The 26088-nt window shown below is 40.8% G+C and overlaps 2 protein-coding genes across 11 annotated transcripts in view; one reads left to right on the plus strand and one right to left on the minus strand.

Annotated features, from left to right (window-relative positions):
• The window catches only part of XPOT (exportin for tRNA), a 163577-nt gene that overhangs the window by 2349 nt on the left and 135140 nt on the right, over nt 1–26088 (plus strand). For all 3 annotated transcript variants that reach the window (XM_039234300.1, XM_039234301.1, XM_039234303.1), the window contains exon 2: nt 24295–24355. The gene's annotated coding sequence lies outside the window, so the exon portion shown is untranslated. The remainder of the gene's footprint in view (nt 1–24294; nt 24356–26088) is intronic.
• Nucleotides 12154–26088, minus strand: part of CUNH12orf56 (chromosome unknown C12orf56 homolog) — a 106206-nt gene continuing 92271 nt past the window's right edge. For 6 of the 8 annotated variants that reach the window (XM_039234310.1, XM_039234318.1, XM_039234312.1 and 3 more), the window contains 2 exons: nt 24244–24347; nt 23114–23353 (listed from right to left, as the gene is read on the minus strand). In XM_039234310.1, coding sequence (XP_039090241.1) covers nt 23184–23353; nt 24244–24347 — 274 coding nt within the window. In that variant the 3' untranslated portion in view covers nt 23114–23183. Of the gene's footprint in view, nt 12282–23113; nt 23354–24243; nt 24374–26088 lie in introns of those variants that run through there. The other 2 variants (XM_039234316.1, XM_039234317.1) reach the window with 2 other exon arrangements.

Genomic DNA, 26088 nt, shown 5'->3' on the forward strand with positions numbered 1-26088 from the left:
TTGTGACATATGTTAGACAAAAATTTAATTTGCTCAACATTTTAAGATGTAGTAATCATAGAAAATGCAGATTGAACTATTCTATTTTTCACCTCTCAGGCTTTTTTGAAAAAAATTCTTAAGTACTGACAGTCATGCAGTGAGTTTGTTTTTCTACTTTGCAGATGGGAATGTAACTTGGTATGACCTTCTGGAAAACATTTGGCAATATACAGTAAGGTTAAATGAGAATATATGTACAGTGTCTAGAACAATATCTAAGATAAGTACATGCTTAATAAGTATTAATAATCTCTGTCATTTTTACTATTGTTATCAATAGCATCATCATATCTTTTAATCAGCAAAGCACCTAGTATAATATGTTGAACTTAGTGGATATTTGCTAAATTTTTGATTGGCTAATTCTCCTTGTCTCATAAGAATTTTATAGGAAAAGATAGTGTCATGTCAGCCTGTTAAAACATTAAAATTATAAAGCAAGAAGTTACCTTGAATGATCTTATGATTCAGCCTATAAACAGGATACTTTATACAGTAGCAATAAATGTTTGTTGATGATGTTAGCTATCCTTTGCTACATATCAAATAACCCCAAAACTACACCCCTGGGGTACTGGGCTGGCTAAGTTGGTAGAGCATGTGACTTTTGATGTTGGGGTGGTGAGTTCAAGCCCTACATTGGAGTAGAGTTTACTTTTTTAAAAAAGTATTTGGGGTGCCTGGCCGGCTCAGTCAGTAGAGCATGCAACTCTTCATCTCAGGGTTGTGAGTTTAAGCCTTCCATTGGGCATAGACATTAAGAGAAAAAAAAACCCAGGAGTGCCTGGGTGGCTGGGCAGTTGGTTGGGCATGTGGCTCATGATTTTGGCTCAGGTGATGGTCTCATGGTTCGTGGGTTTGAGCCCTGCACCATGCTCCACATAGAGCCTGCTTGGGATTCTCTCTCTCTCCCTCTCCTTCCTGCCCCCTCTCTCCCTCTCCCTCTCTCTCTCAAAATAAATAAACTTAAAAATAATAAACCCAAAATTCGTGGCTTAAAACAATAAAAGTCCTGTTATCATCTCTCACAGTTTCTGAGTCAGGAACTCAGGAAGGGTTCAGTTGGACACTTGTTTCAGTCTCAGAAGGTTGAAGTCAGATGTTGTTGGCTAGGGCTGTGGTCATCGGAAGACTTATTTGGAGCTGGAGAATCCACTTCCAAGATGATTCTCTCACATGTCTGACAAGTTGGCTTGATCTGTTGGCCACAGGGGCTTTTCCACAGGACAGCCCAAGTGTTCTCACAGTGTGGCAACTGGCTTATTGTGGAGGAAGTGATGATCTGAAAGACCAAAGCAGGACCTGCAGTGCCTTTTATGACATAGCCTTGGAACTTACACATCACGTTGGCCTTATTCAGAGCCAGCCTTGATTGAATTTGGGCAGGAAAGTAATTAAGTGCATGAATGCTAGGAAGTAAGGATTGGTAGAGGCTATCCCAGAGGCTGACTCCCACAGATGAGGGTGATATTTTCAGCTGGAGAATTGTCTATCTTCTTAAAAACATCTAAAGATGGTAGCCCTTAAGTACATCTTTATCATATTGCTCAAGAAGTTGTTTCTTAATTTCAGCCATGATCTCTCCTATTAAGTCTACAAAAGCAGTTCTGTTCATGACTATTGATTTGATACTGCTCTTTACAGCTTCTTGAAACTTTCTCTAGTGACAGTGCCAGTGACCAAACCATTTTAGTGATAACAACCCCTTTTGGGGACAAAAGAACATTAAGAACAGGCAAGGTGATGATTCATTCATTTAGTCAAGCATCCATTTTTGTCATTGATTTGATACAGTGGACTATATTTATGTGTGGCTGATGGACACATAAAGTAATGCATACAGGGTTGCCTGGGTGGCTTAGTCAGTTATGCATCCAAATCTTGATTTCAGCTCAGGTCATGATCTCAGGGTTTGTGAGATCGAGCCCTGAAGCAGGCTCTGCACTAATAGCATGGAGCTTGCTTGGGATTCTCTCTCTCTCTCTATCTCTGCCCCTCCCTCTCTCATGTTCAGGTTCTTTCTTTCAAAATAAATAAACAAACAAGTAAATAAATAAATAAACATACATTAAAAAAATAAAGTAACATATACCAAAAATAATTTTGCAACTTAATGATCATACCAGTTAATTATCACTCAAATTTTATATCATTTGGACTCACTTCACTTTTGCTGTTTTATTTTATTGATATAATATTGGCATAATAATAAAACTCATTGATTTAGCACTTACTGTGTGCCAGATGTTTTACATCTCACTAATATTCCAACAAACCTTCCAAGGTGTAGTTATCACCATTTTATTGTGGAGGAATTAAGTAATGTGTCCCAAGTACACACAGTCAGTAAGTACGTGGCAAGGCTGAAATGCAAACCGAAATCTATGTCTCTTTCTTCTTCAAGCATGGCTGCTGTTAGTGAATTATCGCCATACATATAGGCCTCCCACTTGAGAGGTAACAGACTTCTACATTGTTATTCAGGCATTTTCAGATGGTTTCTGTAGGTGTCTCTCTTACTATATTGACAATATGGTTGAAAGATATGATTGCAGGGGTCCCTGGGTGACTCAATTGGTTAAGCATCTGACTCTTGATTTCCGCTCAGGTATAATCTTGTGATTCATGTGTTCAAGCCCTGCCTCAGGCTCTGTGTTGATGGCATGAGCCTGTTTAGGACTCTCTCTCCCTCTCTCTCTGCCCCTCCCCTGCTCACCCACATGTGTGTGCCCACGTGCGCGCACTCCCTCTCTCTCTCAAAAATAAGTAAACATTTGTTTTAAAGGGAAAAAAGATATGATTTCAGTGAGAAGTCTTTTTTGGCTTACCAAGAGGAACCAGATATTTTATATGGAACAACCTCTTTAATTTTCTTTTCAGATTATTTACTAAAAAATTCCAGACAGTTAGCAATACGTTATATAGCTCTTTAGCACCTAACTTTCAACTAAATTACCTTCCTGTTGCATGTAAAAAAAAAAAAAAAAAAGTCTGACCAGGGGCGCCTGGGTGGCTTAGTCGGTTGAGCGTCCGACTTTCGCTTGGGTCATGATCTCGCGGTTCGTGGGTTCGAGCCCTGCGTCGGGCTCTGTGCTGACTGCCAGCTCAGAGCCTGGAGCCTATTTCAGAGTCTGTGTCTCCCTCTCTCTCTGACCCTCCCCTGCTCACGTGGTCTCTCTCTCTCTCTCCTAGAAATAAATAAAACATTAAAAAAAAAAAAAAAGTCTGACCAGGGGCGCCTGCCTGGCTCAGTCGGTAGAGCATGTGACTGACTCATGATCTTGGGTCATGAGTTAAAGCCCCATGTTGGTTGTAGAGTATACTTAAAAAAAAAAAAAAAACTGCTTTTTTTTTTTACACTTAATTAACTCTTCCCATTTTGTTTTCTTTACACATCTAAATATAATGTGATTTTGAAATCAAGATTAGGAGATTATACTGGATGATGAGTTGAGGGAACTAATCCAAGCTTAAAGAGAGAAGGAATAGTTTAGGTCTGTTCCGTAAATAACCATTGATTAGTATTAGTATAGAGCTGCATTGTCCAATATTTGTAGCCACTAGCAACATGTGGCTGTTTACAGTTAAATGAATTAAAACTAAATAAAATTTGAGATTTGGTTCTTCATTTGCACTAACCACGTTTCAAATGCTCAGTAACAACCGTGGCTAGTGACTTACCCTAATGGGTGATGCTGATGCCAACATCTCTATTATTACAAAAAGTTCTATGGGACAATGCTAGAAAGAAACAATATCCTAAGAGAAAGAATTTCACAGCTAAAACAAAATTAGCCAAAATGAACAGCAAAGTCTATTATTATTTTAATCCTATTTCATACTTTTCTTCTTGACAATACTCACATTTACACTTTCTCTTCATAAGTTTTACATGTATATCTAAGTAAGCAATAATTACAATTAAACATATCGAATACTTCATAAATTCCAGGAACTGTGCTAAGTGCTTTACATGAATTAAGTCATTTTTAATCCTTACAAAAATACTCTGTTTGTTGTGGAAAATTTGGAAACTATTTTAAAAAAGAGAAAACCAAGCCTAATCCCCAAACCCGGAGATAATCACGGTTGACATTTCTAGTGGATGCGGAGTGTGCTGCCCAGACCCCAAGCTATGGCTGCCAGGGCAGTTGGCTGCTGCTGGCTCACAGTTGTTTCTCTCCAAAATTGCCTCTGTGAAGGAAACTGCCTCATCCTGGCTTATCGTCTCTCCCTGGGGGCCACTCAAATCCAGTGACTGGTCAGTTGTGAGGTACAAGGCTGAGTCCCTCAACTGTAACAATCTGGGGCATTCAGCTTTGGAATTCCCCATGGAACGAACTGGTTAAAGCCCCTGCAGCACGTGCCCTGCAGCTCACCTCCCTCTGCCCCATCCCTGCAGCTCACCTCCCTGTGCCCTGTCCTGCCTCCTGGGAGGGGCTGTTCCTGAAAGCACTCTTGAGTAAAGCACCTGCATGCAAATCCCTGCCTCAGTCTGTTTCCTAGAAAACCCAACCAAGTCAGTATTTTTGTAATGTGAGTTTCCGGGTGTACGTTTTTAAAAATCTGTCTGAACTTTTTTCATCCCAATAAATTTGGTGTTTTCTTATTGATTGTTTTATGTGTTCATTTATTGATTGATAACATTTCCATGAATAATTTTGCATGCCCCTAAGTGTGTTTCTGCACCACAATTTTAAAAATTTTTAAAAATGTTTTTATTTATTTTGAGAGATAGAAACAGCATGAGCAGGAGAGGATCAGAGAGAGGGAGACACAGAATCCGAAGACATGCTCCAGGCTCTGTCAGCACAGAGCCCAACACAGGGCTCGAACCCACGAACCATGAGATGATGACCTGAGCTGAAGTCGGACGCTTAACCAACTGAGCCACCCAGGCGCCCCTGTACCACAATTTTTAACAGCCACCTGGGATTCATGTGGCACATCATACTCCATTAATCTTGATTCTCAGATATTTTTGTATTTCCTGGTTTTCACTGTGGTGGGTCCTAGAACTCAACAGACCAACATCCATTCCCAGGTTTCCTCTTGCTTGTCTTCCTATAGGATAGGAAAACCAAATATTCCCAAATGTTTTGTTTTCTTCATCTTACTGAAGATTACTGAGGTTGAGGGAGAAGTTCCAGGAAAGGGAGGCATACGTGTATTGCCTTCCAAATTAAATGACACAGTCAAAACTGGTATTTCTTGCCTAGTCTTTCTGCTTTGTGAGCAGGGACAAGTCTAGAGCTGTAGCAGCCATCTTTTATCCCTAAAGGAAAAGTCAAGCAAATTCAAGGCTTTTGAAACGAAAATTGAGTATTTAAACCAATGCCAGCAATGACCTATCTCTGGATTTCTTGTTATGATGAGAAAGAAATTTTTTTAACCTACTTGTGTTTGGATTTTCTGTTATTTACAGCTAAAATCATTTATAAATGTCACTGTTCCTAGAATGCCTGGGTGGCTCAGTTAGTTAAGCGTCTGACTCTTGGTTTCAGCTCAGCTCATGATCCCAACCAGGGTCATGGGATTGAGCCCCATGTGGGGCTCTGTGCTCAGTGTGGATGGAATCTGCTTAAGATTCTCTCTCTCTCTCTCTCTCTCTCTTTCTTTCTCTTTCCTTCTCTCCCTCTGCTTCTCTCCTCTGCTCACATGCTCTCTCTGTCTACAAATTTGTTTTTAAAAAGTCCCTGTTCCTTGACATATGTGATTAAAGGTAATGCAGTGACAAACATTGTATGGAAATACTTGAATAGCAACAACTTAACATAAAAATCAGGGAGGAAGAGATTTAGGAGCCTGCATTTACAACATTTCTTCTTCCTGACCATATGCATCTCTGTGTTAACCTTCCCACTTTCTTTTTCTTGTGGAGACCAGAAAAATAGCATATGTAAGTCTTCCTAAATTGTTCCAAAAGACAGTAGTAGTTGGAAGAGAAAATAGGCCTTTTATACATCAGAAACTTATCTCTTCAAATAGGATATTTTAGCAAGTGCACCATGCCATGGTATTCATATCCACTAATACAGATTCAGCCAGGCTTTTTGGAGGAAGTTACTGTGTGAACTGGGGTGCATTTTAGACTAGGTCAAGAATTAACTCTCCATATATCTGACTGGAAATCATTAATATCTCCAGAGTTAGGATATTTTATTCTCTCAGAATAAACATGGAGAATCAAAGAAGCTGAACTGAACTGCCATTTGAAGTAAAAAGAGCAGTGTTAAATTGCAAACTAGGTAATGAAATTGTATTTGAGTTTGATTCCAGCATTCTAGTGGCAGGTACTGACAGTGCAAAACTCACCAGTGAATCTGGTGAGTCCACCTCTGTGACTGCCACTTACTCACCCAGTCTCGAGACCGTTTCTAATTCTGCAGCCCCAGAAGCCTCAGGTTGGCTGGTTCTGGTTCAAAGTAAAGGCATGGAGATGCTTTTTGATGGCATAGTGAACAGAGTATCTAGGACCTGAAATGTCTCAAGTTAGAAATGCTCTGGCTTATTCTTACTAGCATCTTTGCGATGAAAGATAGCTCCAGATCTGGCCAGACTGCTTGCCAGCTGCTCCAGACTACACTGCCATTCATGAGCACAGACTAAAACTGAACTGGCAGAAGGATAAAGTGAAAAAGCAGCCTAAGGAAATCATATATCTGATAAGAGCTTAATATCCAAATTATATAACGAACTCCTATAGCATAGCAACAGAAAATATATACCCCAATTTTATTTTTTCCTTTTTTATTTAAAAAAATTTTTAATGTTTATTTATTTTGTGTGTGTGAGAGAGAGAGGGAGAGAGAGACAGAGAGAGAAAGAGAAAGAAAGAGCGAGCCAGCAGGGGAGGGGTAGAGAGAGACAGAGACACAGAATCTGAATCTGAAGCAGGCCCTGGGCTCTGAGCTGCCTGCACAGAGCTCAACACGGGGCTCAAACCCACAAACCATGAGATCATGACCTGAGCCAAAGTCAGAAACTTAACCAACTGAGCCACCCAGTCGCCCCTTTACTTTTTTTAAAATTTTAGGTCTCTTTCATGCCCATTATGGGCTTGAACTCATGATCCTGAGATCAAGAGTTGCATGCTCTACAGACTGAGCCAGCCAAGCACCCCCATATATCCCAATTTTAAAATGGGCAAAGAAGATGTACAAATGGTCAACAAGCATATGAAACGATGCTTGACATCACATCATTAATCATTAGGGAAGTGCAAATCAGAATCACAATGAAATGTTACCTCACACTCATTAGGATAGCTATGATCAAAAAACCAGAAAATAATAAGTGTAAACAGGATGTGGAGAAATTGGAACCCTTTTGCACTATTGGTAAGAATGTATAGTAGTACAGCCACTATGGAATACAGTGTGGTGGTTCCTCAAAAAGTTAAAAGTTAGAGGGGCACCTGGGTGGCCCAGTCGGTTAAGCGTCCAACTTTGGCTCAGGTCATGATCTCTTGGTTCACGAGTTCGAGCCCTGCATCGGGTTCTGTGCTGACACCTCAGAGTCTGGAGCCTGCTTCAGATTCTGTGTCTCCTTCTCTCTCTACCCCTCCCCTGCTGGCACTCTGTCTCTGCCTCTCTCTCTCTCTCTCTCACACACACAAACACACACACACACACACAAAATAAACATTAAAAAAAAATTTAAATGGGGCGCCTGGGTGGCTCAGTCGGTTAAGCGTCCAACTTCGGCTCAGGTATGATCTCACGGTTCGTGGGTTCGAGCCCCGTGTCGGGCTCTGTGCTGACAGCCAGCTCAGAGCCTGGAGCCTGTTTCAGATTCTTTATCTCCCTCTCTCTCTGACCCTCCCCAGCTGTCCCCACGCTGTCTCTCTCTCTCTCTCAAAAATTTAAAAAAAAAAACAACATTAAAAAATGTTAAAAAAATTTTAAGTTAAAAATTAGAATTACCGTGTGACCCAGCAATCCCACTTCTGGGTGTATATCCAAAAGAATTGAAAGCAAGATCTTGAAGAGATATTTACATACTCATGTTTATAACAGCACTATTCACAATAGCCAAGAGGAGGGAGCAACCCAAATGCCCATAAACAGAGGAATGGATAAACAAAATGTGGCACAGACATACAATGGAATATTATTCAGCCTTACAAAGGAAGGAAGGAAATCCTGTCACATGCTACAGCATGGATTTTGAGGACATGATGCTAGGTGAAATGAGCTAGTCACAAAAAAATTAAATACCATATGATTCCATTTACATGAGATATCAAGAATAGTTAAATTTGTAGAGACAGAGAGTAGAATGGTGGTTGCCAGGGAGAGGAGGGGAGAGGGAGAGGGAATGAGGGATTACTATTTAAGAAGTGTAGGCTTTCAGTTTTGCCAAAATGAAAATGTTCTGGAGATCGCTGCACAACAGTGTGAATACACTTAGCCCTGGGGGTGGGGGAGTGGGAGCGGGGAGCTTGGGCGAGGAAGGTGAGGTGAGGATCATAAGTGGCTCACAACGCTTAAAATGTTTACTACCTGGGCCCATTAACAGAAGTTTACTAACCCCACAAACTGTTATTATTCATGGCTCATTTCATAGTTTTTGTATTTTGTTGGTGTATTAGGTGCAAGAAGTAGGAACCACTCACGCCATTTTCAGCCAAAAGGGATTTAATATAGGGAATCAGGAGTGTAGCAAGTCGTTGGCAAGGGAGGTGGTTGGGTCGCTTACGGGGTCTCCAGGAGTGACTCCTAGGACAAGAATACCTCTGCCGTCATGAGAAAGGCGGCAGTCAGTGGACTCCAGTGGTGCTGTAGAGTTCAAAATCCTGCCACTGTAGCTGTGATCCAAGGATCAGGAAGCACTGCTTCCCCTGTGACGACCTCTTGGCACCCACGGGGTTGGTACCTAGACACTGCAGTAGTGCTGCAGAAAAGCCCTGGGGGTCCTCAGGTGAAACAGTCAGGTGTCCTGTTGCAGCAGAAACAAAGTGAATGACTCCAGCCCCAGATCCACCTTCCACGTGCTTCTGATTGGCAAGAGCAGAACCCTAACTGCAGGGAGATGGGGGGAGATGTGGGTTTTCCTTCTTCAGCCCCCACAGGATCAGGAAGCACACTCGGGGTTTGGAGTGGATGCTGAGAGCCAGTTGAGAGCACCCACCACAGCTGGCTTGTGCCTTTAGGCTCTTTCCAACCCTTCTCGTATTTGGCCAACTCCTTATTCTTTTATCTGAGAAAACTTCTCTGATGCTCCCTTCCCTACCTCCACCCTTACCAGATAGGATACCCTTTTGTGAGCTCCCATAGCTCTAAGCTCTGGCCCTGCCATGTGTGTATCACTCCACATTGTAACAGCCTGGTTCCTTCCTCCACTAGATTGCAAGCTCCTTGAAAACACAAACTCAGTCGTATTCGTTATCGTGTAGGCATTTGGTGTATATTTGTTGAGAATAACAGTTACTGTATTATAACATCTCAAATAGCATCTCTTCTCCTGTTTTTGTCATTCCCTACTCTTGTGAGCTGATACCTGTATACAATGAATGCTCAATAAATGTTGGCTTCCTGGTTTTCATTTAGGCGGAGTAAAGAAACATTCCACCAATGCTCTATATGTGTGTGTTCTAATTTGACTCTGTGTACTTAGATAGGTTCGTAAATACTATGGAGCAGCTAATGGTTGAACAGTTTCAACATATGTGTACATGTACATACGCTCAAGTGAGTATGTATATGGTCCCCACGACTATTCTATTAGGTAGACACTAATAGTGTCCACTTTTTTTATTCCCATTTTATAGATGAAGAAACTGGGGCTTAGACAAGGTAAGTATGTTATCTACAGTTACAACCAAGTGACAGAATTGGGACTCACATCAGGGTCTAATACCAAAATATGTAGTCTTAGCCACAATGATGATGATGATGATTGTGATAACGATGACAGCTGGTGGTTCCAGACATTGTGCTAGGCATTTTACATGTGTTTTCTTTTTTTTTTTTTTCCTTTAATGTTTTATTTATTTCTAGGAGAGAGAGAGAGACAGCGTGAGCAGGGGAGGGTCAGAGAGAGAGGGAGTCACAGACTGAAACAGGCTCCAGGCTCTGAGCTGGCAGTCAGCACAGAGCCCGACNGAAACAGGCTCCAGGCTCTGAGCTGGCAGTCAGCACAGAGCCCGACGCGGGGCTCGAACCCACAAACCGCGAGATCATGACCTAAGCGAAAGTCGGATGCTCAACCGACTAAGCCACCCAGGCGCCCCTTACATGTGTTTTCTTAAGCAGTATATTTCCTTGCATAGAACTGATGCTTAGTAGTTGTTACATATGGTATGGTAGATGAACCTCTTGATATCTGTGGGCTCTGCTGCTGATTCACTGTGTGACTTCAGGCAAACTACTAACCCTTTTGAGCTCCAGTTTTTTCTGCAAATCAGTTAATGATTTTTAAAATATTTCTAGTTCTAAAATTCCATAACTCTGTGAAGCAATTCTACTTTGTTTTCCATTCCATAATTTTTACTTCTTAGCCTCTGAATTCTAAGTTCCTATAGGATCTCAGTTTTATTTCATTGTTTGTTCATGGTACCTCACCTGGTACTCAGCACAGTATATAACAGCCTCATAGGGGTATAGATGGAGATTTACATAAATGTAATGTAAATTTATAAATGTAAATTTATGTAAATCTCCATCTATACAAATCAATTTATATAAATTGAGATCTGTCCAAGAGGAAATATCCATCTTTACAAGAATTCATATGTCTTGTCATATGTTACCTCCCTTTGGAGATGACATTCAAGTGTAACTTAGGGCTACCTCAGAGATATCAGCACTCAGCACTCTTGGAAGCTGTTCTGTAATCGGAGATAAGATTCTTATCCTTAATGAAAGTTGTGGTCACTGTCTAAGCATCTACTTTTGTGACCGAATAAAGAATGGTTTCTTTTATGAAATTGTGCTGGGTGCATGTAAAAGGTTCTTGGTCTGTGGATAATGCCAGATATAGTAGGGAGTTTTCTACAGAGAACCTGTTTTTATTCTTCTCCCTATGTCTTACAGTACAATCAGAAACTCGCAAATCATTCAGTAGCTTTTCTGAATCTTTGAGAAATTATTTATTAGAGAATGAGTTTAAAAAGAACTGGAATTCTCCCCCAAACCAATGAATGGCTTATGCACAATGCAAAATGATTGAGACTTTGACTTTACATTTGTATTTCAGACAGCCTTAAGAAAAATAGTACCTTAAATACAGATCAAATGAGAGAGTTAAGCCAAAATGCATGTGAACACTGAAAGAAAATAAGTAACTTTTAAAATAGCTATTTCTAGCTGCTATTTCGCATACTAGGGGAATGGCAAAATTCACCTCTAGGGGAAAGAAAGCTTTTGTTTGAAAAGGAAAAAAAGAAGTTGGCATTTTGGGGTAGTTAGGCTGTATTGGTGGGAAGGTTTGACAATGAAAATTACATTGCTAAGCATCATAGAATGTCAGAGATTGGACTTAAAGAACTTAGAAGAGAGATGAGAAGGAAATCTAAGCAAAATGGCAGCAGGCCCCAAGAAGAAATTACGGTGAGAAATTCCCTATGTTGAAAATGGCCAGAGAACTTTTAGGTACTTATATTTCTTGTCTTGTGCTGTATTATACTACCTCCTTTCTTATCCCTGGACTTTCATTAAAAGTCCATTATAAGCAGCCACTTATAGGGGTGCCTGAGTGGCTCAGTTGGCATCTGACTTCAGCTCAGGTTATGATCTCACAGTTTGTGAGTATGAGCCCCACTTCAGGTGAGCCCCGCTTCCCTCTCCTCTCATCTCCTACTCCCTCTCTCTTTCTCTCTCTCTCTCTTTCTCTCTCTCTCTGTCCCTTATGGGATTCTCTGTCTCTGCCCTCGCACACTTGCCACCTCTTTTTCTCTTTCAAAAATAACACTAATAAATAACCACATATATAATGGTGCTTGGGGAATAAATGAAGAGGGGACACTGGGCACAGGTAGGATAAAGCAGAGCACAGGGAAGACAGAAACCACAAGGCAGACAAAAGCAGGAAGTTAGAATAAGACACAATTGAGAATTCTTTCTTAACTTTGGAGAATATGCCTGTGTATTAATAGATTGGGTGAATTTAGAAGCCTGGGGCGCTTGAGGTCATTCCAGATGACACATGAAGGGTTAAAGGCTGATCCAAAGCAGCAGGAAAACTCTCAAACTCTGCAGGGTCAGCGCAGTGGGGCCACATACTCTTGGTTCACTTTTCTTCCAGGACGCAAATACAGAGAATCCGTAGAGAAAATTGGAGACCAACGTTAAGAACCATTCATTTGACTGGAGAAACTACATATTTAAAAACAACAGCAACAAGCAGAATTCTCTAACCAGTTCATATGTGGATCTGTGCATTTCTTAGTAACTGTCACCATGGTAGCAAGGCAGTTTGACAAGGGCACCTTCTTAGCACAGTACATACAAAGGGGAACGATAACAGATAATCGTGTCCTGTCTTGTGTCTTCTTTATTTAGTTGTGCTCATCCTGTGTTCCTGACTATTAGCCTCTGACACTTCTCTCCCTAATAGCATCAAGCACAATGCTAGGAATATATTAGGCACTCAAACATTACACTGATTGGCTGAATTAAATAAATGGTGTTTCTGCTGTGTCTTCCTTTCCAATTTATAGGGAATGTGAGCCGGCAGAAATTTGATTTTAAAAATGGTTCCTTCATTTGTCTGGGGGATCAGAACTAGGCCATTTTCCTGATTGGGCTGGCCCAACGTGGATTTCAGGTTGAGGGGGTGAAGGGACAGTGATTAGGTACTCTGAGATACTGTATTATTGAAGACTAGCACGTGAGTGGTAAGTAGAAAAGAGTAGGTAGAAAAGTGAGGCTATTCAAGTCCCAGAAGCTTTGTGTAAGGACTTGCATGTGGCCCTTGTTTCCTGGGTACAAACACAACTTTGGCAGCAGTTCCTGGAGTGTTTAATATTAGGCCTGGGTTAAAGCCCCGAGGACAGGGAGTTCCACCGATTCTGGCTTCAAACTGATAAAGCTTTTTAAGCCTCTAACCCCACTTTATACACAATTCACACTCAGCCTAGGAAGTCCCTTGAATTAATGATAATCTTTAATAGAGCCCTTTCCCTAATACATTTTCACATTTCATTTTAATTGTCATCTATATAATTGCTCTACATTTTAGATACTTCCATTTCTGTTTTTTAACACTTTGTTATTTCACATTTTCTTTTAAAGCGTTTAAATGTAGACACACCTCCCTATTTTAATAGCCAGCATGCCCATGTTTGCTACTTTAAAATCTGAGTTCCCGGGATGCCTGGCAGGCTCAGTTAGTTAAGTGTCTGACTTCGGCTCAGGTATTGTGGGTTTGAGACTTGTGTCAGGCTTGCTGACAGCTCAGAGCCTGGAGCCTGCTTCAGATTCTGTGTCTCCCTCTCTCTCTGGCCCTCCCCCACTCATGCTCTGTCTCTCTCTGTCTCTCAAAAATAATCGTTAAAAAAATAAAAAAATAAAATCTGAGTTCCCACATTTTCAACAGATCTTCAAAGTGGCACACCTTCAGCATATGTAATTTTATTTTATTTTATTTTTTTAAATATTTTTTATTTATTTCTAGGAGAGAGAGAGAGACAGCGTGAGCAGGGGAGGGTCAGAGAGAGAGGGAGATACAGACTCTGAAATAGGCTCTAGGCTCTGAGCTGGCAGTCAGCAGAGAGCCCGACGCGGGGCTCGAACCCACGAACCGTGAGATCATGACCTAAGCGAAAGTCGGACGCTTAACCGACTAAGCCACCCAGGCGCCCCTCACACCTTCAGCATATGGATAGATATTCTAATCATGTTCAAGACTGATCAGCTGCAAGAATTTGGAATTCTTTTTTTTTAAAGCAGTTTTTAAACATGTTTTTATTTTCATTTATTTATTTTGAGAGAGAGAGAGTATGAGCAGGCAAAGGGCAGAGAGAGGAAGAGAGAGAACCCCAAGCACTGTCAGCACAGAGCCCGATGCAGGGCTCAAAATCATGATATGTGAGATCATGACCTGAGCCGAAATCAAGAGTCAGACGCTTAACCGACTGAGCCACCCAGGCGCGCCTGTCTTTGCAGTAGCTTCCTGTTGATAAAGCCCACGTGACCAGTTTGGTGGGTCAGCCACTGAGACACGGTTATCATCATGCTCTCACCCTCCCTGGGACCAGTTGAGCAGGATCAGCCTCTTGCGGAACAAGCTGCATCCATCACTATTCCCAGAGAGGAACAGGTTAAATCCTTCCAAACCTGATAAGGAATTTGCTCTAGTTCCTTGAAACTAGAGTGTAACTTGAAAGTATAATTGGTTGCAAATGTGTTTCTGTCTTCCTCAAAATTGCTGTTGAACCCTGTGAGACAGAAAGAAAGGCATTTCTCTTTGCATAGATTCAGACCCCCACTGTTGATAAACTGGTCTAATTCTGTATGAAATGTGAGGAGCATACAAGTAATGTGACTTCATTTTATCAGAGGAACGTTTAGACTGCTAGTCGTGAAAGTCAGTGAATACACAATTGGTGTGGTTATAGCATTCAAGTCTCTATTTTTTTTTTTTTTACCTCTGTGTTTAGCACAAATGCTCAGTGAATGTTTGTTGGATGTGTGAGTGAGTGAATGAAAAACTCATCACAGTCTGACTCCTACTTACTTTTTAAAAAAAACATTTATTCTGAGAGAGAGAGAGATAGACAGCCCGTGCACGTGCAAACTGGAGAGGGGCAGAGAGGGAGAGAGAGAATCTGAAGCAGGTTCTGGGCTGTGTGCACGGAGCCCATCACAGGGCTCAAACCCATGAACCACGAGATCATGACCTGAGCTGAAACCAAGAGTTGGACACTTAACCTACTGAGCCACGCAGGGGCTCCCTACCTACTTTTCCAACTGTATTTCCTACTGTCTTTCTTCCCCCCAAAAATATACAGTGGTTTACACTCTGGCAAAATAGCTCTTCCATTTCCCAAAAACCTCTCCTGCTTTTCCACTTGTGTACTTCTGCTGTTGCTGTACCGCTGCCTAGAATGCTCTTCTCTCATATCCCAGACTATGAAGATGTTACTGTTTTCTCATCTCAAATGTCACGTCCTTCATGAACATTTTACTAATCGTTTCAATAACACATAAGCCTTTTTTCCTTATGGCTCACAAAACTTTCCCTCCTGGTCATTTATTATCAATTATAACCACTGTTATAATTATTTTTGTTAATTTTATTCCTCTTGCTATAAAGTAAGCTTCTCAAAGATGGGCACTGGGTCTTATTAAACCTTACAGTGATTAGCACATAGTTGATACTAAATAACTACTAGTTGCTGAACTAATTATAGTAATCAATTTTGCTAGTGCTGTACTATGAACTCCACATTTTTTATCATTTTTCTAAATAAAATAAAAATGTTCTCATACACTAACACTATTTGAGCTCCAGAATTAGATTGGAATTGTATCTTTGTCAACATGTTCTTTCTAGTTAATTCTACAAATTGAATATTGAAGCATTCATTAAAACTCTCTTTGTGTTTTAAAATTTTTAATGTTTATTTTTAAGAGAGAGAGCACACCCGCGTGAAAGCATGTGTACCAGCAGGGGAGGGGCAGAGAGAGAGAGAGAGAGAGAGAGAGAGAGACAGAATCTGAAGCAGGTCCCAGGCTCCAAGCTGTCAGCACAAAGCCTGATGTGGGGCTCAAACTCACAGACCATGAGATCATGACCTGAGCTGAAGTTGGACGCCTAACCGACTGAGCCACCCAGGGGCCCCTGCTTTGTGTTTTATTTTATTTTATTTTTATTTTTTATTTTCTTTCCGCTTTGTGTTTTAAATAATCATGGACTTATTTGGTTCTTTTAGTGGCGTCATTAACATTATTAAAATTCATATCGTGTCCTCCTCAAAGAAGATCTTTTGAGTATTTTTTCCTCAACTATGTATGTATTGTTAAATTCTTAACTCATCTGATGATTCATTCCTTCATTCTTGCCTGCATTGCTAAAAAGTGGCATTTCCATCGATTCATCCATTTGCATATGAGGCAAAGGACTTCAGAGAGACTCTTGGGGCTGTGCTTTCTGCATAATATTAAACATTTCTTTCTACAGATGACCTGTTCTTGACACATAATGATAAAAACAAAGATTCTCTTCCAAGTTTTTAAAAATTAGCTATTACCATCTGCAAGGCATAAAGAGAAAGGAAATGGAGCACGAATTATCCCAGTATTGAGCCGGGAAGTCATTTGAGAAACTTCCCTCTTGAAAGCAGAAGGCTTGCTCTGTGCTTTATTTCCTAAAATGTTTAGCTCTCCTGAAGAAGATATTTCATTTGGGAAATTCTAAGGCTTTAAGACAAAAGATATAAAGAGGTGGATAAGATTGTCCATTACAAAATTTGGGACAGTCTTAATTCTGACCAGTGCATGGGTAGCAGTTCTGGAATACAACTTTCAAAGTCTTTTAAAAGCATTATTCCTAGTGGCACCTGGGTGGCTCAGTCCGTGAAGCGTCCAGCTTTAGCTCAGGTCATGATCTCACAGCTTGTGGGTTCAAGCCCCCCATCAGGCTCTGTTCTGACAGCTCAGAGCCTGAAGCCTGCTTTGGATTCTGTGTCTCCCTCTCTCTGCCCCTCCCCGCTCATATTCAATATTCATTCTCTCTTCTCTCTCTCTCTCAAAAATAAACATTTTAAAAAAAGCATTATTCCTAAAATAAATGCTCTTCCAGTTAAACCTTGCTAGTATTTTATTTTATTTTATTTATTTTATTATTTTTAAGGTTTTATTTTTTAAGTAATCTCTACATCCAACATGGGACTCAAACGTACAATTCCAAGTTGAAGAGTGCATGCTTCACCAACTGACCCAGCTAGGTGCCTCCTACCTTTTTTTAAGTTTATTTATTTATTTATTTTGAGAGAAAAACAGAGAGAGCAAGCAGGAGAGGGGCAGAGAGAAAGGGAGAGACAGAATCCAAAGCAGGCTCCCTATTGTTAGTCAAGAGCCTGATGTGAGACTCAAACTCACAAACCATGAGATCATGACCTGAGTGGAAACCAAGAGTCAGAAGCTTAACTTCTGACCCAGGCACTCCTAGGTGCCCCCTTTATTAAAAAAAATTTTTTTTAAGTAAAAAGAAAAATTTAGATTAAATGTTTTCATCACCTCTTCAAAGAGGCAATGAGATGAAGGTTTTTTTTCAACCATGGGAAGTTGAGGAATTTCAGCTAACTAGCCAGCTGGTTTAAGAGAAGAGAGATGGACAAAACGATTGCTTCCCTGAGAAGCTTGGCTGGGACCAAGGAAGATCTTCACAGCCTGTGTCTCTGCAAGAGCTCAATACTGGAAATAACATGAGTCTGGGTATCTCTGAGCATGTGGGCTGGCCCTGGATTGAATTCCAAACCACTGAGTTGATGGGAGTTCGTCATTGCTTGTATCACACATCTGTAAGACATGGAGCTCCCCTCCCCAGCAAGCCCCAACAACAAAAGCCTATCTGATTGGTCATCTTCCAGCTCTTCTAAATTGAATTTTCCAGATTTAAGTAGCTGTATCCACTAGTAAGCTCCTGAAAGGAACCAGTTTATCTGGTATCTATAGCAGAGGTTGTCACAATTCCACATGCAGAACCAAGTAGTCTGTAGCCTGTTACCGTTTATTCTTTAACAGCTTTATGGAGGTATAATTCACGTACCATATAATTCTTTTAAAGTGTACAGTTCAGGGGCGCCCAGATGGCTCAGTCGGTTAAGCGTCCATCTTCAGCTCAGGTCATGATCTCCTGGTCCATGAGTTCGAGCCCCACATCGGGCCCTGTGCTAACAGCTCAGAGCCTGGAGCCTGCTTCAGATTCTGTGTCTCCCTCTATCTCTGCCCCTCCCCTGCTCATGCTCTTTCTCTCTCTGTCTCTCAAAAATAAATAAACGTTAAAAATTTTTTAATTAATTTTTTTAAAAAGTATACAGTTCAGTGGTTTTTAATATATTTCCTCAGCTGTGCATCTGTCTCCACAATTAATTTTATAACATTTTCATCATACCCCCCAAAAATGCCATACCCGTGAGCAGTCATTCCCCCTGTCTCCCCTAAATGTAATTAATCACTAATCTACTTTTTGTCTTTATATATTTGCCTATTCTGACATTCCCTGTAAGTGAAATCATACAATATGTGGTCTTTTATGCCTGGTTTCTTCCACTTAGCATGTTTTCAGGATTCATCCGAGTTGTAGCACATCAATACTTCATTTCCTATTATTGCCAAATAATTTATTATATGGATGCCTCCACATTTTGGTTATGAATAATGCTGCCATGGACATTTGTATACAGTATTTTGTGTGGATATATGTTTTCATTTCTCTTGGGTGTGTGAATACCTAGGAGTAGAATTGCCAGATCATATGGTAACTCTCTCTTTAACTGTTTGAGGAACTGCCAGACTGTTTTCGAAGGCAGCTGTGATATTTTACATTCTTACCAGTAATGTGTGAGGGTTTCAATTTTGCCAACAATTGCTATTATCCATCTTTTTTATAATAGCTGCCTAGGGGGTGAGAAGCGGTATCTCATTGTGGTTTTCTTTTGCATTACTCTAATCTGCAGCCAATTTTTATATAGTCTAAAACTAAGAATGATTTGTACATTTTTTAAATGTTGAGAAAAATACTTCATGATACATGAAAATTTTCTGAAATTTAAATTTCAGTCTCTGTAAATAAAGTTTTATTGGAATGTAGCCAAACTCATTCATTATGTATTGTCTACGGCTGCTTTTCTCACTACAACGAAGCAGTTACGACAGAGACCATGTGGCCTGCAAAGCCTAAAATATTTACTATCTGACCATTCATAGAGAAAGTTTACCAACCCTGTCTACAATATAATTGGATTCAACTACAAAGGATCGGGGGTAGGAAGGAGGAAGTATGTCTGGTGGGAATAGGTTCCTTCCTTTCCTTCCTTCCTTCCTCCCTTCCTCTTTCTTCTTTCCTTTCCTAAGCTCCACGCCCAACATGGAGATCAGGAGTCACATGCTCTACCAACAGAGCCAGCCAGGAGCCCATGACTTTTTTTTTCCTTAATAAAAATGGAATGCATGCTAGCAAAATAAGGAAACAAATCAGGATATTATGGAACCTAGATAGATAACCATATTTTTACGTGAATCATTATTATATCCTTCCAAATCTAGGCTCTCCCCATCTTACAAATTTCTCCTAAAGTTCTATTCCTAATCTGCCATTCTGATCGTATATTGTTCATTAGAAACCTCTAGGGGTTTCCCACATCTACAGATTTTTAGGACCATTTAACCAGGATCCGGCATGATCTGACAGCATCTGATTGTTCCAACCTTGTCTTCCAGCACTTTGAAACAGACAACCCAGCCTGAATTTCAGGATTCTATGCTCATTCTTATTTCTCTTCTACGTGGAATGCTTTTTCTCTTCTCAAAATTCCAAACACACTCTATTTTTGTTACTGTGAAATGTTTCAAGCATACAGAAAAATAAAGAGAATGATATAGGAATATCTATGCACTCACCAACCACCGAGCTTTGTCAAGCCTTATCATTTTCCATGTTCTGTAGTGTTAAGAAAAATTATAGCCTTAGATATTTTTATAACCTCCTCAAATACAAACTCTTCTAAGTTGACCTCCTTGATGCACCCAATTAAATTTAAACTCTTTTGATTTCCTGTAACATTTTTCTTTGCATGTCTATCACGTGACCTGTTCTCCCCTTATAAAATATTTTGAGTATACCTTACTATTATCATTCTCATGGAGGGGTACAAAGATTATTTTAGGTAGTTTAAAGAAAAGACATTTAAAATTTTTTAAATTGTGAGGTTTTTTTTTAATGTTTATTTATTTTTGAAAGAGAGAAAGAGACAGAGTGAGAACAGGGGAGGGGCAGAGAGAGGAAGACAAAGAATCTGAAGCAGGTGCCAGGCTCTGAGCTGTCAGCACAGAGCCTGATGCAGGGCTTGAACCCACAAACTGTGAGATTATGACCTGAGCCAAAATCAGGTGCTTAACTGAGCCACCCAAGCACCCCAAAAATTGTGTTTATTTGAAAGTGTACATTAGATGGGCACCTGGCTGGCTCAGTTGATTGTCTGACTCTTGATTTCAGCTCAGGCCATGATCTCACTGTCATAGGATCGAGCCCCATGTGGGGCTCTGCATTGGGCATGGAACCTGCTTGGGGTTCTCTCCCTTCCTCACCCTCTGCCCCTCCCCTGCTTGCACTCACTCTCTCTCTCTGAAAAAGTAAAAATGAAAAAAATTGTAAAAAAAATAAACAAGAATGTACATTAGAATTCTATGTACACACAAGTATTTAAAATATATATGTCTAGATCAACCAACTCCATGATTTCCCAGATAATCCTTTAGGACATGGCTAAAGTAGGTAGAGATCATAGAAAATTATTGAATAACTAAAAATACAGATGATAAGGCAAAAATTTTGAAGAATGTATTTAAATAATTTAGCTTAGAAAACTTAGCTTGTTAGAACAGGGACCCAGTTTTATTTATTTTTGTATGTCCTAAGTACCCAACTAACCCAGAAAAGATGCTTATTGAATTTATTTCTCTCTGGGACAAGATCCGTGGAAATCATGTGGAGCCCCTTAAACCTTCGAACAGTCCACTCAAGTCATTTCCCCCACATTGAATGCCCCTGGCACATAGGCCAGAGACAGATAGTGCTTTCTTCCCTCTCTGCCCGTCTTGTCCATTATGACAAGTTGTCCCAGTTGGGGCTTGGTTGAGTATGAAATAATGCTGGTGATAGTCACATTCTAAAAGCATGAGGACTCCAGCTTGCTGGGATGCTCTCGTCAGCGTCGCTTCAACAGAACAGTCTCAGCAAATTTCCGTTTGTGGACCTCCCTGGTTCTTGGATCTGGTCCACCACACACACACACACACACACACACACAGCATACTCTATGTTTCAGAGAAACGTTTCTTGGTCTCCTTAAAATTCACTTTTTCGTGGCATTTCTTTCTTCCTCCCTCACTCCCTCCCTTCCTTTGTAGGCTTCGCTCCCAGTGCCAGTGCGGAGCCCAACATGGGGTTTGAACTCACGACCCTGAGACCAAGACTGGAGCTGAAGTCAAGAGTCTGACACTTAACCAGCTGAGCCACCCAGGTGCTCCTGGCATCTTTTCATTATTGTTAACACTGAACCATCTGAAGTCACATTGGCAACTGAATTTGGTCTTGAGACTCGGCAGTAAGGAATCGTTTTGTATAGCAAGTCCAATGCACAGTGTTAGCCAAATTATGTCATACAGTTACAAAACTCCTGTCCTGTCTTCCAGCTTGTCTGAGTAAATGTGACTCTTTGAAAAGTTTTGCTCCTCCTACCTTAAAATGACCTTATATGCTCTCAAATAGAGAGGATCCCAAGTGTGATGAAATCCTTCACTTTATTTCCTTTCTTCTAGCTTGCTTAAATTTTAAGGCGGTGTTTTGGGAGGGTAGGGAGTAGGGGGAACCCCTGAGACCTGTGAGTCACAAAAGGAGATCAGAACGTGTCTACAGTTTGATTGAACCCTCAAAGCTTCACTCATACTGGCCTCTGGGAGAAGCCTGTGAAACTTCTGTATACGGCTTTAGCGTCTTTTGTTTCCTAATCCTACTGCTAAGGCACAGGTCTTTGCTGATCTTAAAACTCCGTGAAAGGACTAGCTTATAACCCGGGTATATAACCTACACTTTATCATCCAAATGAGGACACTTTTATAAATGAAATGGGGGTACTAGGAAGAAAAGCATAAACCACCCAGGGAAACCATGATGTTTAGTTGCCATAGTTGAAACATTCTGAGCCCCTTATCCTCTATAGCAGACCCTTTCAAACTGGGGACTAGTTTTTTTGTTTTTGGCTTTTTTTGTTGTTTTTCCTCCCAGGGGAGGGGACTAGTTTGCAACTTGAAAGTCTGTGGGGTTTCTTAGAGAATTTGAAGTTTAGTTTTCATTTCAATGAAATGCCTGTGTTTGCATTGTTTACACTTATCCATTGTTTGTCCCTAAGTGGGAAAACTTTAATTGTCCCTGGTCAGAAAGAGAACAGAGGCAGATTTCACTCCAGGTAAGGAAATGTTCAAGCCAAGCCAAGTTAAGGGACAGCATGGCCTGTAAATAAAGACGTGTAGTAGCTCTGAAAGAGAAGAGTAAAATGTGATAGCAGGATACTACGTTTTATAGTGTACTGTATTCATTTTGCAAGAGGATTTGGAGTTTCAGCAAAATGCCATGCATTACATTAACAATATTAATGTGTATTTAATTTTATAAACTTTTCATTCATAAGTTTGTGTTGCTTTGGGGCGCCTGGGTGGCTCAGTTGGTTAAGTGTTCAACTTCAGCTTGGGTCATGATCTTTCAGTTTGTGAATTTGAGCCCCGTGTTGGGCTGTGTGCTGAGAGCTGGGAGCCTGGAGCCTGCTTTGGATTCTGTCTCCCCCTCTGTCTCTGCTCCTCCCCTACTTGTGCTCTGTTTCTCTCTCTCAAAAGTAAACATTAAAAAAGTAATAAATAAATTTGTGTTGATTTAATAAGAGCATAAGGAGCTTTCATACAACTAGATTTATGTTAGTACATATTAAAGAAGCATGACAACAAAAAATAATTTAATTTTGAAGGTCCACAGGAATTTTAAAAGTTTAAGAGTCCATTCTCCAGCTTAGAGCTTTGTCCTTCTAACCCAACTATGCCCTCTGGTGGTTAAAGTTGCTAATAGAAGCAAAATACTCCCTTTATAAATGTAGATTCATTTGTAGGTCAGCGGTGCAGCAGATTAAACAATTTCCTTGTAGAAACTGTTATAAACAATGGCAGTTACTGCAGGATAGCCCCCAAAACCCCACGGTGGTTCTATGCCACTTGGTCTACAACCTTCTTTGCCTTCCTTCACTGCCCTCCTTGATGGCTAAACGGATCAGCATCTCCACAGTCACTGTTAACACCACTACTGCTCTGTCCCCATCACTTTCAGAAGTAGAAAGAGGAGGGAAGTGAGTTAGTGCTTCGGTAATTCCCACATCTTTACTTATAGGCATAACTTGTGCTCTGAAACTCCTACCCCTCCTGGGGCCTTCAGCGGAATGGGCCCCCTAGACGGAAACTTAGAGGTCCTCTTTGGTTCTTTCCAAATCTTGGGGTAAATAATCTTCCTTCCTTTTCTTTTGCCCCACCCAGAGCTCCTCTTAGTTCTTCAGGGTCAGAGTCATCTTCCAAGTAGAAGGCAACAAGGAAGGAAAAGCCGACTAGAAAAAATGGAAAGAAAAGAAAATGCTTTGACCCAAGGTTTCCCCAGACCTAGAAGCCAGAAGTCTCTGATATCAAACCACTAAACCTTCAAACACCTTGTCTCCTCCATGCTTGACAACTTCCCCTCACCAGTCCCTTCTGGGAGAGGAAGGGTTGAGGGAAGACTCAATGTCAAGGCACTTGGTGTGTGTCATACCAGCAGCACTTAAGCAGTTAGCTCTTATTTGTACTGTGTGATTCCAAAGTAAGAGACAGGGACGATGTGGACCGTGCTCTGTCTAGACAGATACAAATCCCATTTTCAAGGGACTAGAAGAGGGCCTCCTGGGTGGCTCAGTAGGTTAAGCATCAGACTTAAGCTCAGGTCATGATCTCACAGTTTGTGGATTTGAGCCCCATGTCAGGCTCTGTGCTGACAATTTAGAGCCTGGAGCCTATTTCTGATTCTGTGCCTCCTCTCTCTCTTTCTCTTCCCCTCCCCTACTTTCTCTCTCTCAAAAATAAATAAACATTAAGAAATTCTTAAGTAAGATAAAGGAACTAAAAGAACTGTTCAGAAGATTATGTAATCCATTTATAGTAACAATTAGGAAAATTTATGATTTTAACAAAGTAGGAAAAAATAGCAGGAACATACAGAGAAGTGAAACACTTCAGCTAGTTAGAGTACCTGACCGTGGTACATTATTTCATTTGGAATTACCCTAACATTGACATGATGTATAATTTTACTTATAATAAATGGAAACATTCTTGATTGTTTTATCTATTGCTGTTTAGTAAACCACTTGGTGGTGGGGGAAGGGCGGGGAGTAGGAAAGACTTAGAAGATGAAGATGGCCAGCAGGGAAACTGCTGATGGCTGTCAAGGGTTTTTTATACATACCAGCAACACCACACTGTGATATGAATTTTTTCCTCTTTATTATTCTTGTAGGTAAGGAAAGGAAACGAAAGCAGGAAGCATTGGAAATATATACGAGTTCTTTCCTGTGAAGGTGAGCTTGGTTATTTTTCTGTTGAATTTTGGTAAAAGAGCAAGGATTAGATTAATTAATGATTAATATCAAATGAAGATTAGTGAGAATAGGTAGGGTACTTAATACTTCCTAAATATTTGTATTTAGGTTTTTATCTGCATCATGTATCCTATTTGAAAATAATGTTTCTATTAAGTACAAAAATAAAATACTTCGAGTGTGACAAAATAAATTAACAAAAAAACAGCCCAAAGCTCAGAAGCTTAGAACAACCCTTTATTTAAAAACAAAACAAAACAAAGTTGAGCTCATAGAAACAGAGTAGAAAGTGCTTGCTTGGGTCTAGGGAGAAGGAGAGATAGGGAGAGGTTGCTACCTCTCCAAATTTTCAAGGGTACAAACTTTATTTTTAATTTTTTTTAATTTTTATTTTTGAGAGAGAGAGAGTGGGGGAGGAGCAGAGAGAGAGGGAGACACAGAATCTGAAGTAGGCTCCAGGCTCTGAGCCACCCAGGTGCCCCTTACAAACTTTTAGTTGTAAGATGAAGAAGGTTTGAGAATCTAATGTATAACATTGTGACCATAGCTGATAATACTATATTATATAATTGAAACTTGCTAAGAAATTAGAACTTAAATATTTTCATTTAAAAAGGTGAATATGGGGGCGCCTGGGTGGTTCAGTTGGTTAAGCGTCCGACCTCGGCTCAGGTCATGATGTCCCTGTTTGTGGGTTTGAGCCCCGCGTCGGGTTCTTTGCTGACAGCCTGGAGCTTGTTTCTGATTCTGTGTCTCCCTCTCTCTTCTCCTCCCCGCACATGTGCTTGCTCGCTCTCTCTCTCAAAAATAATAAACAGTAAAAAAAATTAAAAAACAAAAGGTGACCGGGGTGCCTGGGTGGCTTAGTTGGTTAAGCGTCCGACTTTCACTTAGGTCATGATCTCACAGTTCGTGGGTTCGAGCCCCGCGTCGGGCTCTGTGCTGACTGCCAGCTCAGAGCCTGGAGCCTATTTCAGTCTGTGACTCCCTCTCTCTCTGACCCTCCCCTGCTCACGCTGTCTCTCTCTCTGTCTCCTAGAAATAAACAAACATTTAAAAACAAAAAAAAACAAAAAAAAAAACCAAAAGGTGACCATGTGAGATGATGGATGGGTGAAGGGAAATCACATGGTACGTTCGTAAATATCTTACAGTTTTCTCAATTACACTTCTATAAATCTGGAGAAAAAATTCAGTCTTTTATTGTATGTCACAACACTGTGGATTGGCCCGGTAGTCTTGTATAGGCCTCACTCGGGGTCTCTCATGAGTTTGCTGGGAGGCGAGCACTGGGGCTGGGGCTGCTCCCTTCTCTGTGGCCTCCTTCGCCCATTCCCTGAGTCCATTCCTTCACTCAATGCAGAAGAGACACTGTGCTGGGCACCACTCCAGTTGCTGGGTCATCATATTGAACAGGACAAATGAAGGCCAGACCCTCACCGAGCTTACATTGTTAAATTCTTACATTGCAAAAATACCCAGGTAAACAAATACATTGCGATGTGATGTAGGTGGGTAGGAGGCTACTTTGGAGAGGTGATCAGAGAAGCCCTCTTTGAAGTAACACTTGAAGACCTGGGGGAAAAGGATTTGCTAGGGCAAGTTTCTAGGGCTTGAAAGGACTCGGGGTTTTAAAGGAACGCCACAGAAGCCAGTGTGTTTGAGGAATAGAAAGTGAGGAAAGCAATTGGGTTAGGTCACAGAATTAGTCA

Source organism: Hyaena hyaena, unplaced genomic scaffold (genome assembly GCF_003009895.1).
Source record: "Hyaena hyaena isolate Hyena2069 unplaced genomic scaffold, ASM300989v1 scaffold_87, whole genome shotgun sequence".
In the NCBI taxonomy this organism is placed as follows: Eukaryota; Metazoa; Chordata; class Mammalia; order Carnivora; family Hyaenidae; genus Hyaena; species Hyaena hyaena.